Source organism: Trachinotus anak, unplaced genomic scaffold (assembly GCF_046630095.1).
Source record: "Trachinotus anak isolate AG129_WGS33_773 ecotype Australia unplaced genomic scaffold, CSIRO_AGI_Tana_v1 ptg000013l, whole genome shotgun sequence".
Lineage (NCBI taxonomy): Eukaryota > Metazoa > Chordata > Actinopteri > Carangiformes > Carangidae > Trachinotus > Trachinotus anak.
The window spans coordinates 17,058,348-17,079,376 of NW_027273864.1; the positions used below are offsets into that span (position 1 = coordinate 17,058,348).

Here is a 21,029-nt window from a genome sequence, read left to right on the forward strand (position 1 = left end):
TACAGTATTCAGCTCTCTGTGAGAGGAAAACCAGGCTAATGTGGTGAGTATGCTCCTTTTGAAAGTGTGGCATCAGTGGGGCCTGCCTCTTTTTCATACCAAAGTCACTGGTCACAATGTCAACATACATGGCCAAGATCCCATCTGACAAATATAACAGCATTACATTTTGTATCTGTTTGTTCCAACATTGTACTGACAATATATGATACTTATTTCTTATATTGCACCATTTCCATCAAATAGAAATATTTTCAGTGTCTTGTGTATCATATCATTCATTTCATGAGGGTTTTCCCAAAATGTAAGCTTCTTCATGGGATCTTCAATTTATGCTCAAATGACGAGAACTGGCCCTTACCTTATCTGCATAATTTTTACTGAACATTTCCCTTTTTAGTTATTTCTCGTCATATCTGCTTATTGTGTCTCTTTATTATATGTTGTTTGACGACCCCTCCACGTGGGCACTAGGTGTCCCTGTTGTTCTCTGTTCGCCTCTGTTTCACAGGAAGTTGAATGAAGGTGTGCTCCACCCTTTAAAGTCCCTCATTCTGCACCTGGTCCCTCTCTCGCTCTTGGGGTGCTTCCCTCTCCCCATCAGCCCCTATGACAGCTGCTGAGCTTTCTGTTACTTTTTTCTTTATATAGTTGTTCTTTAGTTTTCTTGGGTTGACTTCTATTAGCTACTTTTTTGAGCCGCCTACTGATATGTGTTTCCCATTTTTGTCACAGTCTTTGAGCCGGATTGTGACAATAAAATGTGAAATACTCAAAACTAAGATGGCCTGCTCTAATGAGGTCATAACATCAAATGAAACGATTCTTGTTTCACCTGATGTCTTGTGCATCATTTTATGCACATTTCCTTGAAAATCAGTCTCACGTTTGGTCATTTGATACTTTGTAATTTTGATTATAAAGTTCTGTGCATGTTTCAACCAAGTGTTTCTGTACAATGGATGCAGATAGACCAGTCAGTGGTTCAGATGCATTTCAAGGTAATAGGAATTGTCACAGTTTTGATGTTTTAAACATGTTTTATTCTGTGAAGTGAAGCTACTCCACAGTGCCACTTGCCTCCCCGAACTCAGTGCCAACACTGTGGTCTAAACAATCTAAAGTGAGTGTTTTGCCCAGTCCTTATTTCTCAGACATAGCAAAAAGCTTCCTGGCTGTCTGTAATGTCACCCAGTGTGATGTTATTTCATTGTATTTTGTCTGAAAGGGACATTTTGAAATGGTGAGAAATGATGTTTATGTAAGGTACTTTATTTGCTCAAATTCAGTTAATTAAAACAAAAAAAAATAATGACTTTCACAGTCGACATAAACATTTTTCATCCATGTACAAACGGTGGGTTACTAATTCCAGTCTTTAGTAAAAGCATTAATGCTCAACATCTAAGTACCATTTTCATGAATGAGGTGTGCACAATGTTGCATGTACAGTCTGTATTTAATAAGGTGCAAGTGAACCTGACTGTGTCTTTGTTTTCATATAAATACATTCATTTTGATAAGGTCAAGCATCAACCACACAGGGAAAAGTGCAGTACTCTGTAGAAGGACCTGTGTGCAGTTTATTCTGACTTTTAACCTCCCAAACAAGAGAATAAGGCAACAACTTCTCTTTGTCACATTAAAAGCTATTTGTAAGTTTTGCATTTGCTACGTAGCCAACGTCAGCATTAACACCTGTTTTGCTTGCCAAAGTAAAACTTCAACCATCTTTGCATTTACAACACAAGAGGTATTATATGCCCTCTGAGAAGTGCTACCACTTCAGGGCAGACTGGACTCTACAGGGACTCGCTAACGGACCACCTGGACCTAGGGTTAGCTGGTTAGCATGCTAACTTCAGTAGAACGCAGGAAGTGACAGAAATAGAGGCGAAACAAGAGGGTTGATTTCCACCACTAAGGAGTAAAGGAATGAAGTTTGGTGCTGAACTCTCAACATTTCTTCTAGACTGGTAAGTAAACAGCTGTTAATGGTAACACTGGATATGCAGCGATAGCAAATCTTACAGACAGCTCATTTCAACAAGAAAATATGTGAAATATCTTAACAAAATGCATTGCAGTTTATTTACTAAGCTGACAGGCTCATTCTGCAATTATTCTAAAAACACCTTTATAAATAAATGTCAGATGTGTTTTCAGAGGTTTTTTCAGCAGCGGCGGTCAACAAGTCTTCCTGCGGACCGTCAAATCATTTTTTAATTTACTGAATCACTTTCTAATCAGCAGTTGATTTCTTTTCTGCCACAGAGCTGGCTGAATATACTGTAGTTTTTAATTAGCTTTGCTTCATATTAATCAGTGACACAGAGTAGCAGAAAATATAAGTGTATACATGTGAAGGTAATTCCTTTAAATGACCATAGAAAACACACCCCAGATAAAGGAGTTATAGTAGACCTAATATAAAAGTGAACATTCCCCTGTTACTGTCAGACCGCACATGACTTCTTCCAGTTCAGGCAGGTCAGGTGAAAGTGAAACATCCAGTAGATGTGTACTGTATGTTTAAGGAGGAAACGTCCGTCTACAAGGCCGAGGAAAGGCACACTTCACCCAGCTGATACTGAGCTTGAGTCTGTGATGGGCACTTTTTGTCCTGGCCTTTGAAGTTGAGCTTGTGGAATTCACTTGTGATGACTGACAAAGACTTCCCCTTGGTCTCCGGTAGAAACAGGCCGACATACAACGCAGACAACAGGCAGACTGCTCCGAAAGGCACAAAGCAGTACTCACTCAGCTCGCTCTGTGAGGGTAAGGCAAAAGAAAGCCGTCAGACTGATGTGAAGTATGATTTAAATCGTGTCTAATAAAATGTCTAATTGTATGTCTTAATCTAGACCATCTTCAAATCTATCACAAAACACCACCATTATTTTATTTCTTAACTATACCACTCGTGTTTTTTTACCAGTGTTTCCCCTGGCACAGGGTATGCTGCTGTATGTTACATGTTACTCTATGCCTCTTCACCTCCTGGCCCCAATAAATCACTATGATTTAAACAAAAGCCTTAAGGCGCCTTCAGACTTTGTGATTACAATGATTGTGTAAGTTTACTGTCACACTGTGTGGGATGTGTCTAATAAAATCCTGGTTTACAATCTGTGTCATACTGTACGATATCAATTTGTGGCATGTCAGAACGCCTGGTGATTCATAGCTCTATGATGTAAATAGACAAAAGAATATGAGAGCAGAGTCACATCATCAGCGACATCATACATCTGTGCATTTAATCTTTCCTTTAGTCTCTCCTATTGAATAATGTCTATTAATATAGTTCATGTTCACTTTGTTTCAAATTGTGGGTATAATTTTGGAACAAAGCACTTTATATAAAATATATAAATATGCTTGTTTATTGTTAGCACGTTTGTTGTGAGAGACTGACCACCAGAAATGGAAAGATCATCCCAATGATGAAAAGGTTGAGCCACATCATGGAGCCAGCGATCATGTAGGCTGCAGGCCGAGCGGTCTGATTGAAGATCTCAGTGGGCAGAACCCCAGTCACTCCAGCTGAGAAAAAACAGAAAACATTCATTACTAACCTAAATACTAAATAGTATATCTGCTGCTATAAATGTACACAGTATTGTAAATAAATATCTCTTCACTTTAGTATTGAAAATGGCTACTGGATAGCAGGCCATAATGATTCCTGGTAGAAGTGAGGTATTACTCCATATCACCTGAAATATGCACAGAGGAGCCACTTTGAGTTTTTATATAAATGGAAACAGCTGTTGGGATCTGCAGGGAGCAGCTGTGTTTATAGCTAATTTAGATGCTAAATGACCTTCAACATCCAAGCTTCAGTTAGCTTATGACATATTTAGCATTTTGTTATATTTAGATTTAAATGGTTTACTGCAGCATTAATAGTTTGTAGGACTTGGTGAGGACATGAGAATGGATATGTTGATATAAGTCACTAAAATGTAAAGAATGGAATAAATTGTGTACATATTAAGTTCAACATTGAACTGGTCAGTCTTGACTATGTTTATTTTCATTTCATGATTTAACTTGAGACATTTTGTGATTCCTTCTGGAGTAAACTGATAGAAATGGCACACTGACCTGGTCCCATGCCAAAGCTGAGAATGTAGGTGAAGATGCAGGCCATGCTCAGGTACGGCATCCAGGATATATAGTGCTGTTTGCAAGTGGGGAAGAAAGCAAAATACATGCAGTGACCAACTCAAATGCAAGAAGAAAATAAACCAGATCAGACATTCTGCCACTATCTCATACCTCATAGATGGGTGAAACCATCTTCCCCTCAGCTCTGTTTCTCAGTCCATTAAGTTTATTTTTTTTACCCCAAACATTAACCAATGCCTGAATCTTGACAGGGTGCCTCCTAGTGGACTAACAAACATACTAAAAATGTATGAGATGACCAGCAATGTCACGTCAGTGCTCTCACACTGGATGTATTCCTTTACACTGCAGCACCGTGTTTCCATGAACATATACAGTGAGCGTGACACACAAATGAATGGGTGATAAAATTTGGTTTTCAGATTTTCAGTTAATCTGGCAAAACAGGGAGGCTCTCTCTTGTCTGTGACTGTGAGCTTTTGTAATGTTTGTCCAACAGTCTTCATGTTAGATTCAGTTACAGTCTAGTTCTCAATTTGGTTAAAATTAACAATTTTCAAAAACTGATCTGTAACTCTGACTAGACAGCTCCACAATACCTACTCAGTAATTACTAATTGTTCATCACAGACAACTCACATAATTATCCCCATTAATACATTTTCATTGTTGACTTATGATTGGAAAAGTTCAGTGTGTAGGTCATTTAAGTGGTTTAATACCTCAAAGGACAGAGCGATTGTGAAGACAACAGCCCAGATGGTCATGAGGATGAACCCTCCCATCAGCATGAACCTCCGACCTTTGCGCTCAATCAGCAGGTTCTGCAAAATATCAAAATATCTACATCAGACTCCGTTTTTAGTCTTTATGCTGAGCTAAGCGGAGACTCTCCTGTCTGTGGCTTCATAGAGCGTTTTGGCAAGAAAGTGAATAAGCATATTTCCCAAAATGTTGAACTATTCCTCTGACATAACATCTATTCTTTAGTGACATATTATGTACTATATAGTCAATACAGAGATATCCAAGAACTCCTTGTATATATTTATTATTTAGCAGCAAGTTTCAGCTCGGTTCCTCTCTCATTTCTTGGAAGCTACACAGGTATTTGTGTAGTGTGTTACCATATCATGTTCGTCATCATATGGCAATGTTCAACAGGGACAAAGAAATGCACAGTACACGGCGCTGATCTTACACAGAAACTATGCCATTATCCTGCAATGAATCTTTAAGAAGAATGCAAACACCAGTTTCCCTTTGCCTCCGGCCGGTTACATAACATGTGCTTTAATGATTGATACTTACACACATTATACAGGCTGTAAATTCACATGTTCCGGTTCCAATTGTGACATACTGGATTTTATCATCAGCTATTCCTGCCTCTTTAAACACATATGATGCATAGAAGTAAATCTGGAAGGAAAAGAACATAGGGAGACATGAGAGTACTGCAGAGCATCATTACAAGTATTTGAACTGTTGCTAAGCTGATTAAGCATTTTGTACACTGAGTAATTGTGTTAATACCCAGCCACCCCTCTAAACCTGCCAAGCATGTGGTTAAAAGCCTTGAAACACGGGGGTATTTAGTCAGTATTTTCTGATGAGAGAGCAACTTGATGCAGCTCTGAAAATCAGTCTAGATGTGTTCCCAATGCTTATACAGAGCAGGAATGTAAAAGACAAATATCGATAAATGACAAAGCCCTTAAGTCTTGTATCTCATACTGCACATTTAAATCATTAATCATTCACTGTGTGTTATAGTGAGGCATGACACTCCCTCACCAGTATGCATTATTAATATGACCTGCAGGAATGTAAAGAAATCCGGACACCACGCAAGCCGCTGATGGATCATCTCAAATTTCTAATCAACTGTTGGATGTAGCAAGAGGAAACTGTGACCAAAAGAACATATGATACTGTTACTGTAGATCAGTATCATTAACACTGATCCTCTCGGGTTACATAAGATGATTTTCTATTGAGAGACCCCACTACACCCTCAGGAACTCAACACATACTGTAAAAATCTCTCTGATTGTGACATTAATGCCTGTTCTTCTTACCGAGTCATTACCACAGAGCTGCATAGCACTGCTGATGATCATGACGGAGATGAGCTGCCAGCGAACAGAGCGGTCAGTAAACAGCTCCCAGGGTCGCTTGGGCCTCATGCCTTTGGTTTCAGTCTGTTCCTGCAGAATCTCATCGAGCTCGCTGTTCTGGACCTCACAGCCACGTAGACGTCTCAGAGCTGGCCAGGACAAAAACCACAACTTTACAACCTGCGAAGGTTTTGTTCCTTTGTAACATATTATTTTATATATATTGCTGATGTGAAATAATGTATAATACATTCTTATGTGCTTGGTTTATGGTGGTGGAAGAAAGATAAAAAGTACAATACTTCCCTCTGAAATACTACGGAAATACTACTTTTAAAGTACAAGTACCTTAAAATTGGTTGACATATCTGAGTACCCACCATTAATACAAGCCTCCTTGTCTCCCCTGTCGATGAGCAGGTATCTGGGGCTTTCTGGGAACCATGGCAGGGTCAGCAGCTGAATAAGGCCAGGAATGGCATTACTGGCAAGAAGGTACTGCCAACACGGTTCACTGCCCAAAATCTCTCTATAAATAAATAAACCAGTGTTACTGTAGATATCTTTGAAATCTACAGCACACATTTTTATTTCATACAGCCCATACCTGAGTCCGACCACTTGTCCTAACACTACACCAAACGCTGTAAAAACAGCTGATGACAAAGAGATAGCCCCCCGTAAGTGCTTTGGTGCACTCTCTCCAAAGTACATGGGCTGCACGTTCATGCTGATTCCTGCAAAACAAACAGTGGCTTTACAATTTTCGTTTCCGTGTCTCGATTATTGCTTAAATGTCAAAGTTACGTTTAGTTCTATTCAGTCTGCTGAATGCAGGATGAATATATAATTTAAGGGGATCATCAGAAGTTAATTATTACATTGTCAGAAGGCAAACATATAAAGTATATCTACTGACGTGACAAACATACCAGCATTTATTCCAACTAGGACCCGTGCCATAATGATCATCTCAAAAGACTTTGCAGCTCTGCTTGTCACAGCTAAGAGTGCACCCGTCATGAGGAAAATGTTGTTCAACAGCAGACATTTCTTTCTTTTGAGGGAGAAAGAGAACAAAATTAACACAATGCTAATAGCATTTGGTGATCAATTAAGTTTAAAGAAAAAAAGCATCAATGACCTCATCTCTGGCCATCTTGCAGGAATACCATGTGGGAAAATCATGAATATAACCCCCAAAACCAGCAATGACTAGATCCTACCCACAGGTATATTCTGTGTGGCTCATATTGCAGAGCTCCATTATTGTCCAACAACTACTAAAACCATAAGTACAAGCCACACTGTCGCACTGGGTGACATGTTCTGTCATTGTGATGAACATGGGCACTGTTTATTTTTAGTCAGTCCCATGCACACAGTCCTGCTGCCATAACAGTGATTAGAACAACAACTGTGTATTAATCCACCAGTGAAAATAGTCCCAACAAATGCACTGTTTTATTCCTGTCAGAGTTACTTTCGCAAAAACTACAGTGCCCAGCTGTTTTAGGAAATGAAACATGATATTTGTGAGCTGTTTTTAAAGAGATGCATCTTTATTAGGTACAAGTGGTCCACAGGTAAAGGAAGTCAGAAATTGCTGAGAAATGAACAAACAAATATATGGTTTTAGTCTTTTTATGGGATTTGTTGACAATAAGAAAAAATAATTCTTTAAAAACGATGTTCATTGTTTTTTGCATATGTGGTAGTTCCACCTGCCAGCCTTATTTGTAGAAATTTAAATTTTTGTTATCTTAGTTAAGTAAACTCTAATTTGTGTTAAATAAAAACCTGTTGTTTTAGTTGCACCCATGTGTGTCTTCCCTTATTTGAGAACAGTAACAGTAACAGTAACAAAAACCTCAGTTCACCAAAGGGTCATATGAATGTTAGCACATGATAGAGGACAGTAAATGAACAATCTATGTATTCATTTATATGTGTGTGCATCAGTGGGTTGATCATTGCCTCTCTGCATGCTGCAACAAAAATCTCAATTTCTAACCTTCTGCACTTGTGCATTCATATATTTACATACATGCAGCATGATGGAGCCTCTTATATTACCTTCCGAAGCGTATGGTCATAGGTCCTGCAATAAGAGCCCCTGCAAAGCCCCCCAGTGAAAAGATGGAGACAATGATTGTCCAGATGAGCGTCACCTGGTAGTCCTCCAACTGGATGTCCCAGCGCTCCAGGAACGTCTCATTTATGAAGGTTTGAATAAACTGTGGGAAGAGACAAGATGGTTAACCATTAAATTCCCACTGAGTTAACCAAATACACACACACACACACACACACACACACACACATACACACACACACACACACACACACAAACACACACACACAAACAGAGAAGGAGTTAAAGCTGACATTGATTACCTCTGCTGAAGGACTTTTTTGCATTACTTTCTTAGTCTGTTTACATGTTGGTGGTGATGCACATTGTGATTTCTGCCTCTTGGTGATTTAACTTTTTGATTTATTGAGAGAAAGGCTTGACTCCTGCAGGGTCAATCTGCAACATCAGCAAATCAATTTTACTGTTATTCTGAATGTTGAAATATCTGTTTCTATTGGCAAGGAGCAGGATTGTCTGTTGTTGGTGGAAGTTTGTGCTCTTCATTTTCAAGTGAAGCTGCTGTTGGTTTCATTACTGTAAACACTAAGAAAAGATCCTGTATCTGCAATTATTTTCCACAGCACAATAAAATTGGATATATTACAGAGAGAATGACTAATCACTGACACAAGTAGCCTAATTCTTGTTCACGCCAAAACTGTGACCCAAATATGGAATAATACATATGCTGGTCTGCACAGCTTGTACGGTCAACACCAAACATACATATAGAGAACCCATAAGATCTGTATTAATCTACTACAATTCCAGCCTTAGTGCACACTAAACTGGCAATTTATTAGGTACGCCTAGTTATAACTTATAATTTCTAATGGAACTATATGATCATTTTGGAGGATGTAGTTTCGGGTGCTGTTGAACTACATTACATTATACAAAGAGGTGTTTCCTCCCCTCACTGATATAAAATCAGGTGGACAAAAAAAATAGAAACGCCTGTCAGCATAACACAGCACAAATCAACAGAACCACAAGCTACATCCTCAAAATAAAATAATAATAAAAACTGAACATTATAACCTACATGAAGATGGGAATTATTGCAGGATTGTTGTATAAGACTGCATTAGTTATAGCTAGGAGTTTCTAATAAACTGCCAACTGAGTGGCCCCTCTCACCTCTGAGCCTCATCACCTCTTTAAATAGATAATTAAACATACTGTATACACAAACACATTAAATACAGTTTGATGAACTGAATTAGAAACTCAAAAACCTACTGTTGTTGGGGAATTCATTATGGCAAGGTTGTAGCCATACTGCAGAGTTCCTCCAATGGCTGCAGAGGCAACCATTAGCACCAATATCAGAGAACTGCCCTGTTGATGCAAATAGACAGACAGGCATGCACTTTACATTTTATACAGCAACATTTCATCAAGTACTTGGTAATTCGCTTAAATATTGTAGAATCAAGTCAGATAAAGGATCTGTTTGTTTCTTTGTTTGCTGTAAATCTATTATTTGTTGCAAAACTATGACACTAGCAAACATTGCCAGTCAAAGTTTAGTCTGCATATTTTGTAACTGGGCACCGGTCTTTCGCGGGATTGTAAATTTTGTTGTTCATGTATTTAAATAAAATCACATTAAAACACAAAAGATCTTCAAATAGCAGCGCAGTTTATAGGAACTACATAGTCACCAGAATCCAGATTTTCTCATGGATCTCCTGCATGATGCTATCCGAGTCTTCTAATCAAACAACAAGGGAATGAAACTCCAAAACAATCTACAAATTACTTATTGAAAAGTGTAACTATCTAATGTACCTTCTGTGCACCTGGGTGCGACATTGTTGGACCGTGGTGGTAAAGAGGTAAAACTTGACTTGATAAAGTCCGAAAGCAGAGAGCCACTCAGCTCAGCCCACCTCCTGGCGATCCGCAACAGCACAAGCTTGGACATGCGCTTGCACCGTGCGTGAGGGGTCGTTAGGCCTTTTATGATTGGCCGCATTTGCGCAAGCCTTTTACGCACAAGTGGTCAAATACTTAGCTGACGTCTCACCGGGACTCCTGCCTCGACAATGATTTACCGTGGGGAAGCAAGAGTGTGATGAAAATTAATACCACATAATGTTTTCAGCAAGTAATTCAGAACAACACATGCGCAGTCTGGTTAAGGGAGGTTTTCCATCAACCACAGAGGAGTGGGTAGGTAGGTGGGAGGTGGTGCGGGCTGACGCCTGGGTTTTCACTTCATAAATAGATAAACGAGGGGAGGGTCAGCTCCCAGTATCTTAAGCATGAATAAATCACCTGCACAATGCTCTTGTGGTTCAGCCTGATTTTCACTGAATACAATTCTCTTCTGATAGACCTCATCAGTGTCCGATGAAGTGTGTTGTTTAAGCAGCTTTATTTCTGATGTGAGATTTTCAAATTAATATATACCTACATTCATTTTTTTGTTGTATGTTTTAGTCTAAGTTTGGCAGTTTAGAAATAAACAAATGCATTAAAAATACTGTTCTTTATGTATCACATACCCTGTTGACAACTAGCAAGCACCCTCTATGCATTATGTATGTACCAAGCAGGACTACTCTATGCTGGAATACTAGAATACTCTAGATCTGGACACAGGACCCATCTATTAGGCTACAAAATTAGATAATAATAATGCAGGGCCTGCCTTTGTTGACATTGTACCTAAATTACGCATATTCCTCAACAAATGTGCGGTTAATCAAATGACCAAAGCCCAGTGAAATGCAGTGAACCTGAAGCTTTAGGGTACCCGGGGCCCACCTCACCTTGTTAATCCAGTCTTCCAGTATCTACTTAAGGTCAACATTATTTTTATTGTTTTATTATTTTTGTATAAGTTGATATACAGTATTACTGACACATTGTTTTGCAATATAATCTCATATTTATTATTATTATTATTATTATTATTATTATTATTATTATTACTGTCATTAAGCGTCATGGAAATATGTGTCCTTAGCAAAGTAACCGGTCATGTCCAGCAGATGGTGCTGGTTTGAAATGTTGCAGGCTGCTACAACACAGAAATCTGTTCATTTAGTAGTCAATAAAAAGGGAAGTTTGATGGTAAAATAATAAAAAAATTAGAGTATGTTTACATACATTATTAAAGAGGGTGCATCATCATTAAAGTGATCAAACAGTAGTTCCTGTTGTCTTTTGAGGTTCAGATGACTGTGAAATAATTCCAGTCACATCTACCCTTTTTATTTTTATTTTTACAAAAAAACACAAATTACTGTAATTTGAGTGTTTAAAAGGAAAAGTAGAAGTAAATAACTGTTAAATCTGAATCTATACCATCAGGAGATAGTTTCCTCTCTTAAATCAGTCAAGTGTCAGATAAAATAAGGAAGGGAGACCAGGAAATTACTTTTGACTACCGCTGGAAGGAAGTATAGAGTGCACAGATTCCCAGTCAGTTTGGGAACAGCTTGATTGTATCCAAGAACACTTAATTGCTGCACTTTCCAGGAAAGTTTGGCAGCCTTTCTGAACCTGATGCGGGTTACAGCGGCACTATAAAATCACTAAAAATCACTAAAAACATAAGAGATGCTCCTTCGGAGCTCGTGAATATCCACACCAAATTTCATGGGAATCTGGCCAACTTTTCTCAAGATATCTCATTCTGGACCAAACAGTTTGACAGATGAATGAACAGACGGACCAGGAAAGCTTTTCTTAGGCCCCGCTGCTTTAAAGAAAGACAAACAAACAAATGAAAAAGCTTTTGTTAATTTTAGAACCCAGTTAAAGAGAAAAACATGTAAATCTGTTAACTTTTTTTTGGGAGAAGAATAGTTTTATTTGTATAGCTCAGAAATACAAGTAAAGATCTCTGCAACATAGAATACATAGAATACTAACATCTTATTCCAACTAAAGGGGGGGTGGGGGCTGGGGGGGGGGGGGGGGGTAATATCCATGGAATTATACTTTATCCTAAAATACTCAACTTATTTTTTCTAGATGTTTCAGGGACTGTTATACAACGCACTGTACATTTTACATGCAATTTTAATTTAAATATGTATTATTTAAAATAGCTCAGTTGCAGTAAATGAATCAGATATAGGCTAAGGTTCATAGCATAAATGCAACTTAAAAAAAAAAAAAAAAAAAAAGAAGTGTGATCTTGAGGTCATAATGAGGCGATGCCCCTTCCTCCCCCTCCCTCTCTGTCTCTAATTGGTCAGCCTCTGACAGGATTACACGAGTTTCCTCAATTGAACACGGGGGGGTGGTGGTGGTGGGGGGGGAGAGTTAGACGTCCGTTCATCCTACAGGAGGAACAGAAAGGAAGAAAGTAAAGTGACTTCTCCTACCGCAGCCTCTCAGCTATCAGTGGTTTGACTGAGCGTTTTCTGTGCCGGTGGCCGCTGCTGCCGCCGCCGCCGCCGCTCGTCCTGGGGTCTGCAGCGCTGTTGACCCGTGTGGTTCCTCACCACACGCCCGCATTTCACTGAAGCTGCTCCTCAAGTGTCTCTGGCTCGGGCTTCAGATCGTCAGGATGACGCGGATCTTCTGGGATACAATTTTCCTCATCAGCGGTGAGTAGCGGCTTCAGCAGGAAGGAGGCTAAAGTGAGCTCTGTCTTGTCGGTTTGAAGTTTAGATAAATGTTGAAATGAAACATGTAAGTTGATATATCTGAATGTGAGATGAGGCTCCTCGGTCCTGCTCCCCGATGATTCAACATTAATTCAGTAGATTGCATTACGTGCTTTCTCTGTGCTACTCTGTATTGATTTGTCGGTTGCATTATCCTGTCTGTGCTTCATGTTTCTACCCCACGGTGGTAACAGTATGCTTTTTAGTAAGTTACTCAACGTATGTAAACTAAAGTGGCTGTATTATCCTGATGGATTAATGTGCTCTAGGTTTTATGGTGGTAAAATATTTCTGAATTCCTTTTGGCTTCAATGAACCTTTTTGCATCAAACTCCTCTGGCTGTGTGTTTTTTTTTTTTTTTTTAAAGCTAGTTTGAGTCTAGTTGAGATTGCGTGTCTTCACAGGACCTTATGTATTTATAGTGCTTTAGTTTCATCCTTTTAGTGGATGCCTGACCCTGTTACTATTGTTGGGTACCAGTTACTCAATGAAGCATCGATATTACATTGAAGACCAGGTCACATGATCATAGCAGCACAGTGGCAGATTATCTGGGTCTAACCCTCAGGTTGTTCATCATATAGTAGAATATGTGACACCTAGTGTTGCATATTCTAATGTCACATATCCTGGTGTTTTGGGGTGGGGGTGGGGGATTCACAATACAGTAATATATATTTTTTATATTCCTATAGGTACTTTTAGTATGTCTGTGGTACTCAATGGTGAGTTTACAGTGAACTTTTTGGTATTTCTGTTATTATATTCTTGCAGGGATTTGTTGTTATTCCTATAATTTTTCACATCAGGACTGTATCGTATTCTAACAGATGTTTGGTTTCCTCTCTGCAGGTTCCCTCTTTACATTTGGAGCAGGGCCAAGCAATTCAACAATTATTGAAGCTCGTATTTCCGTTGATACAAACTCCACTGCTGCTCCAAACACCTCCACAAGCAGCTCTGCAACAACCAGCAGCACAAGCGCCACGACAACTACAACAGACATCCCTACTGTTAATAGTAAGTCTGAGTACTGCCATATTATGTGAAGATGTAGGGGAAGGTTCAAGTTCATTGTCCGGCCAAAAAAATCTTCTGTCTCTGTAGTGTTGGAGCTGTTTATCTGATATTATATGACTGTAGGTATTTGTAGGTATTCCTTTAATTCTACACATCTGACTTTATGATGTGTTAACAGCTGTTTATTTTCCTCTTTACAGATTCCCTCTTTACATTTGAAGCAAGTCAGACCAATTCAACAATTATTGATGCTGGCATTTCTAGTACAAATTCATCTGCAGCTCCAAACACCTCCACGAGCAGCTCTGCAACATCCAGCAGCAGGAGTACCACTACCACAACTATTGCAACTACAACCCTTAGCATCCCCCCAGTTAAAAGTAAGTTTTACTGTAGTTGTGATAAGATGCAGGGAAGAGTTCAAAGTCATTGTCAAACAATCTCAAGAAGAAAAGTCACTGCATTTCAGATGAACTGTGCCAGTTGTCCTCAATTCAGCCCTTGATACACTCTCACTGCAGCGTTTCCACAGCAGGAGTTCTCGACACTGTAAAGCTCCCCACTGAGCTGCAGTGCATCAACATTATGCAGACAGTGTGGCGCGCACTGATAATTGATCCTCTTAGCGTGAGTGAGGGCAGCAGTTGTGGTAAATTAAAGACTATGAGCAGTATATTCAGCATTTCCTCAAAAGCTGCACCTACAGTATTGGGTTATTATGTGAAAAGCACCTTACTTGCCCTAAAGGCTGGTTTCTGTCTCCATGTTCTCGCTCAACTGCCAAAATCACATGGAAAAGAGAGAGGGGTTGGTAGGCAGATGCCTCAGGGACAACAGAGGGCTTTCACAGAGTCTGAAAGAAGGAGACAATACATGTAGGCTGCAATCCAAAAGGCCATTTACCTTTGGAATGGAGTGTGTGACGAAGGCTGTTGAGCAGCTATCTGTCTGCTTGTTCATCCTCCTTCCCACCCTGAATGCCACACTGTGGCATCTGTTTCAGCTGCTTGTGGAACACTGACGTTTGTTTGAGTCAGTTATGTAGGAATTTGTCTGACTGTACAGCTTGCGGGAAAAAAATGTCACATTTTGTCTGGCTAGTTCATTCAATCCCATATTTTTGTCCTGTTATTTTGTTTGTCGGAGTGAAAACTAATATAGTTGCTTAAAAAAACAGCAAGCTACAATAAAGGCTTTAATTTCTGCTGAACAATAAGGGTTCCTGCAGGGGTGTGTTCTCCCTTGTGTCCTAATGCAGGTTGATGGACAGAGGTTTTTGTTTGTAGTCTCCCACCAGGAGTTTTCTTTGACTTTCCTTGACTCTAATTGCCGCTCCCAGGTACAGTGAGAGATATAAGCCATCCCACATCCACACGCAACTGTGAACAAAAGGCTTCAGTCTACCGGTAGTGGCGTGGGTGTCAGCTTTAGGATTTAGAACATGTTGTTGTTTCAGGTCTCTGTGAGATTAAGGCTATTTTTAGATTTATGATATTCACCCGAGTCATGTTCTGTACACTGACTAAGGTCAGTTGAATTACATTTGATACTGTAAATTCAGGGTAGAATTCATGCACTGAAGTACTACTATAGGTTGAAGGTTCTTGTTCTTGTGTTCCCGTCCTTTACAGTAATTCAACTAAATATTACTCTCAAAACTCTCGAAGAGAAACGGGGCCACACAACTGCAGCAAGAAGATTTATTCTGCATTGGTTTGAAGGGGAAATATTAGTGGTCATGATCTGAGAAAAAGCAGAAACACTGTCCTAAACTTTCAAAAACCTTACATATACGTCTCTCTGAAAATGTCAACGTCTTCACAGAGTTCGTGGCTGCCGCCGTTTGGTCTCATTTCGACGACTGTCCGGACTCCCACCGCCATTTCTGCTTCCATGGCACGTGTCGCTTCCTGATATTAGAGGAGACGCCTGCATGTGTGTAAGTCAACACTCGTCTCTCTGAATCTTTTTTTCATTAGAAATGGAAGCATATACTTTAAAATCACATCAATCATAATTATAGCTGAAACTACTCTCAAAATGAAATGTGATACAGTTTAGAGCACTTTGAACTTCAGTTGCACTGGGCTTTGCTGTGCAGTGCGGTAGAGAGTTTAATGTTCTGGAATTTACATTTCGTTGGAGCAAAATGCTGTCACCCCTTTTTAAAAGAAACATCAGTGAAATCACGAGATCCAAAGCCATTAGAAAACTTGTGTAAGAAAGCTCCAGCTGGAGTGATTTTGGTCTCTGTGTTTCTGGAGAAAGCTGCAGATGTGAGAGGAAACGTGCATGCAGTTTGATGTTTAATCTAAGTGAGCAGAAGAAAACAACCTTCTCCAAATCTGAAGAATACCATGATTTATTTTCAAAATAATTCTTATTCCCAGAAAACATGAGCTCTATGTATTCACATCTACAACTTAATAGGCTACCAACCTTTATGCCCCTCGGCCCTGTAACCTCATATTTTTGCTTTCAGTTTATCTTTAGTCTTCAATATGATCAGATGATTGTTTTCATGTCATTGATATTTTATTTTCCACTGAACTGTGCTCTTAGATTGTGACAGTTTTAGCATTTCAACATCTGGAAGTGTTTTGACTTCACCTGTTGGCCAATAACACTTTGATTTGAGCTACATATAAAACTCGTTAGCCACAGGTTCTCTTATTAGACTAATTTGACTCCATGTTTCAGTTGTCATCCAGGCTTCATCGGGATGAGGTGTGAACATGCAGACCTGCTTGCTGTGGTAGCAACTAATCACAAACAACAGACTGTTGCCACGGTGCTGGTGCTGTGTGTTATTGGGTGTGTTCTGATCATGGTGTTGTGTACACTTTTACAGTAAGTAACAAGCATATCTTATTATATTTTCTTCTTTTAACAATATCAATCTCCCTCTCCCCTGCGGCGCTCTCTGGATACATAGCTGATAAACTGCGTCTAGGATAGCAAACATGGCAAAGATCTTCAGGATTATAAGTACTCAAGTTGTTTCTTTTTCAGTTGCTGGTGGAGGCAGGACTGTCGCAGGCGGAACCATGCACATCATTATGTCCCAGAGAAGCATGTAGCATCCTGCTGTCCATCTGAGAGCGGTACCTTTCTTTATTTCTCATATTTTAAAAAAAAAAAAAAAAGAAAAGTGAATTTCCAAGGTTGTGTTTGTTTTCATTTACCAGCTCTTTGTGATGCAAATGACTAGTAAGTGAAATTAATGCCTGACAGTCGATAGCATAGCAAGAACTGCATGAATATGGATGGTTCAATGCATGCTGTGTACATATGTATGGGTAGTGTCTCAGTGCTTTCCAACCTCCTTTGTATTCTGTCTGTGGCACGAAGCTGTTTGCTCTTAGATTAACTAATTTGAAGAGGTCATAAGTATGTAGTTTGATTTTCAACAAAAGTACTTTCCTAGCTTTCTTTCCTCAAGCAGGAGTAAACTGTATTTGCAGGAAACTATTTTCAGCAGCGGATTAATACTCAATTGGTGCAGTAGGGAGTATTTATGGTAGCATGACGTATGAGGGATGTACTTAAAATAAACTACAATGGCCACGTTTAGGGTGAACATCAGGTTTCACCCAGTGAGACGTTGTGGCATATTGATGTGTTTCTTATAGTTTTTGGACAAACATTGTTTCCCTTTCAGTGGTTTGAGACGACTTCTTGCTGGAACATGAGCTGTTTGCATCATGGCGGGTTTGATTTTCCTCATCTGTCTGGTCTGCAAACCCTCAGGATTGCATCGAAAGTGGCATTCACATGTTTTGCTCAAGCACACCTGCCCAGAGGCGAAGAAACATTATCCGCAGTGTGGCTGAGGTAGGCCTGCTTGATGTGCGTGGTTAAATGCTCCATGACATTTTTTTTTTTTTGGGGGGGGGACTTTTGGACTGCAACCCAGGAACATGTTTTCTTCACTCTTTGATTCTATGGAAATGCACACAGAACTGCAACAGTCTGTCTGAAGCTCCTGCCAAATCCTATATGGGAAAAGAGCTCCATGTGTCCTGATTACTGTTTATGGCTGGCCTAGAGGACATGGGAAATGATCTACAAGGCCATTAATCATCCTGTGCAGATGTCGGATAGGAAAGGTGTCTACTTTGGGCTGCGGGACAACAATAATTCATTGACTTAAGTCAGAAGAAGACCCCAATTCCTATTTTTGTCTTTTAATATCTTTGCACACTTTTCATCAGAACTCTACAAGCACAGAGGACATTTTTCAAGAAATTACGGTGGGGAAAGTGATGCTTTAAAAACATTTTAGTGTCTGTTTTTAGAGAAGGAACTCACTTGACCTGACAGGAGTAGGAATTGTAACTGGACTGACTGGTAATGGATTAAAAACCCAGGACATACATGGACTTCCATCATTAATTATACAGAAAGGTTGCAACTGGAAATTGTTTAAATATGGTTTTCATATGCATTAGAGAAAAAAATCATTCAGGCATTATTTCAAATGATTTGATAACTCCAGTGTTGCTACTGAAGCTTAAATATCTGTCAGTTTTATTTTTTATTCCTGAGCTGTACTTGAACACGTTAATGCATCAGAGGTTTTTGATTTGCAAGCTATAACTGTACTGACACATGCACATCCTTGGTGGCCACATTGTTTCTATGGTACTATGGTAGAATTGCACTTTTCTGCAAGCTTGCTCACTCTTCATAAAGAAACCTGCACTTACTGTACATTGTAGTCACTTGAAAAAGCGTCCACATAATAAGAGATGCCAAATACATGTGTTTCTACTTTGCCTCTATGAGCACTGATGGGAAGAGGTGCAGGGTTTATACACATCCTCTTGAGCATGCATGCACTTAAATCACGGCTTGCATTTTTAAAGCAACACAAAATACTTGTTTATTTCAAGTGTATTATAGCATTGCCTCTGCTTTGAATTTAAATACTTTTAAAGTGAGAAAAAGCCTCTGAACATCAGTTTAAAACAAAAATATTTAAGATTTTCTTAAACTGGAGTTATGATTGGTAAAGGAATTAAAAAAATGATTATTACAAACTGACACAGACATAAAGTGTGTACACGCTTTGTGTTATAAGACAAAGAAAAAAAAAAGAATTTGATGGCATTTATATGCCAAAAGACTCTGAGGAGATGATATGCTTGTCTTTGTTTACAGTATGTGATGATATTTACATTCATAATGTGTGAATTTCTGTTATTACAGCATTGATGTGTAAATATCAAAAGCACACAGAAATATTTTGTATGTATGTATGTGTGTGTGTGTGTGTGTGTGTGTGTTTGTGTGTGTGTGTAGTGTCAATACAAATTCATCTGAAAATGATGATTAACCCTTTACTGTCAGATTTATGTTGTCACAATTGGAAAGCCTCTATTATCTACATTTGTTTTCCAATGAAGAATTAAAAATGCAAGTATGTGTTGGTGTCTGTATTTTTTTTATTTATGTACTTAATATAATTTCTCCCTCTCTCTTGAGTCTGTTTTTTGATTCATCACATGACCCTCTCTTCACTTCTGAAGCTCCTTCCGTTTTAAATACCCTGATTTTCTGACACTCAGCTCTTCTGTCTTTCTCTTCAAGACGAAAATGCCAACATGAAACCCTGGACCTCAGGCACAATTGAACAAAGAGCCCAACTCTTGAGTGCTTTTTTAGCTGAAGGAAATATTTCAGTCATCTTCTATATTGCCATTAAGTATTATTTAATTTATTTATTTGTCATTTACAGTTCACAGAATTATACCTATTCATGTTAAAACAGTAGTTCACTGTAGAAGATTGCGCTGCATACACCCTGCTTGTTTATTTCCATTGTATGTCATTGGGTTGATGTCATGCTCATAATGTGGTGCATCTCCTCTGCTCTTTCCTTTCGCTCTCTGCATGAGGAGCTTTTTTTTTTTTTTTTTTTTGTTTTGCAATCCCATTATGTCTGCAATTGGATTTCAGTGGAGCCCTTTAGAGCCGTCTGGCTGAGCTACTAAACCAGCTTTGAATTAAGCAGCTCTTGTGGGTGCTTCCCTAAAGATACACAATACTCTTTAACATACAAAGCAGTGCAAGGGGAACCAAATGGAGGCAAGTGAAAACAAGGCAAAAGAAAAGGAAATAAAGACTTATTTCCCTGGGTGTTGATTCATATTTTTTTTTGAAGTGCAAGATACGTTTTATGTACAACAGGAAAGTCTCATGAATTCTTTAAATCTGATTTGGAAAAGTGTCAATACCTATTCCCCATAAGAGGTTGGGGCTCTGCTTTGAATTGCAATGCCATTCTGTTTTTTTTTTACTCTGCTTCCTCCTCTGGTCCTTTTGATCCTCAGCCCAACATTCTCATTATCTGCCTCTGACCAGATGGTTTGAAATAAGAGTATTTACAAAGGTATTAGGGTTAAGCAACCCTGCCATGTTCTCCTAACTGCTAAGCACTGAAACAAATCATTAGGAATGATGAAAGCTCTGTGCCTTCAGTTAAAAGTTCACGTCACCCACATCACCTAAAAAGGAATGCAATCTGCACTTGTAGCTGCTCCTGAGAGTGTGAGAGCATGAATGTATTGTTTAGAAATAGAGTTTGGTACCCATTCTGTCTCCATGATTCTGCGTTTGTCTTGCTAAAGTTATTTTCATTTGTTAGTGTTCCCTTTAATCACTTATGATGACAACCTTTAATCTTTGGTTAAAAATATTAGTATTTATACTTATACTACTTATAAATATTTGAAGAATCATACAAAGCCACAAAATAGCTGAAAATTCTGTGACGACCAAAACCGCTCATGGGTTAGAGGTACCACTATAAACATCAGAAAATAGTGAAAATATTCCAGTCTCACAGATTCCAAGGTGACACCTTCAGTGTTTTGTTGGACCAACAGTGCAAAAGACCAAAGATACTCAGTTTACAGTGATGTAAAACAAAATGGGAAAAAAGCAACAAATCCTCACAGCGGAGACGCTGCCACTAGTTATAA

The 21,029-nt window shown here is 39.0% G+C and overlaps 2 protein-coding genes across 6 annotated transcripts; one reads left to right on the top strand and one right to left on the bottom strand.

Moving 5' to 3' along the window:
* Positions 1 to 1,251: 1,251 nt before the first annotated feature.
* Positions 1,252 to 12,881, bottom strand: LOC139630479 (solute carrier family 2, facilitated glucose transporter member 11-like). 2 transcript variants are annotated; one of them, XM_071493962.1, is made up of 12 exons: positions 12,738 to 12,881; positions 9,634 to 9,732; positions 8,331 to 8,491; positions 7,187 to 7,311; positions 6,862 to 6,991; positions 6,635 to 6,783; positions 6,216 to 6,403; positions 5,446 to 5,556; positions 4,857 to 4,958; positions 4,111 to 4,186; positions 3,419 to 3,546; positions 1,252 to 2,770 (listed from the first exon to the last, which is right to left on the bottom strand). In XM_071493962.1, the coding sequence occupies exons 2-12, from the start codon at positions 9,706 to 9,708 to the stop codon at positions 2,552 to 2,554; spliced, it is 1,464 nt and encodes a 487-aa protein (XP_071350063.1). In that variant the 5' UTR covers positions 9,709 to 9,732; positions 12,738 to 12,881; the 3' UTR covers positions 1,252 to 2,551. The 2 variants fall into 2 exon arrangements, with proteins under 2 accessions (XP_071350063.1, XP_071350062.1); XM_071493961.1 differs by lacking the exon at positions 12,738 to 12,881 and adding an exon at positions 10,186 to 10,482.
* On the top strand, positions 12,652 to 19,768 carry tgfa (transforming growth factor, alpha). Of its 4 annotated transcripts, XR_011693162.1 has the most exons (9): positions 12,671 to 12,962; positions 13,719 to 13,748; positions 13,876 to 14,043; positions 14,244 to 14,423; positions 15,868 to 15,982; positions 16,744 to 16,893; positions 17,056 to 17,147; positions 17,705 to 17,877; positions 19,636 to 19,768. XR_011693162.1 is itself a non-coding variant. In XM_071493965.1 (8 exons), the coding sequence occupies exons 1-8, from the start codon at positions 12,923 to 12,925 to the stop codon at positions 17,710 to 17,712; spliced, it is 783 nt and encodes a 260-aa protein (XP_071350066.1). In that variant the 5' UTR covers positions 12,671 to 12,922; the 3' UTR covers positions 17,713 to 19,468. The 4 variants fall into 4 exon arrangements, 3 of the variants coding, with proteins under 3 accessions (XP_071350067.1, XP_071350066.1, XP_071350069.1); XM_071493965.1 differs by lacking the exon at positions 19,636 to 19,768 and having other exon boundaries at positions 17,705 to 19,468; XM_071493968.1 differs by lacking the exons at positions 12,671 to 12,962; positions 19,636 to 19,768 and adding an exon at positions 12,989 to 13,047 and having other exon boundaries at positions 17,705 to 19,468.
* The last annotated feature ends 1,261 nt before the right edge of the window (positions 19,769 to 21,029 follow it).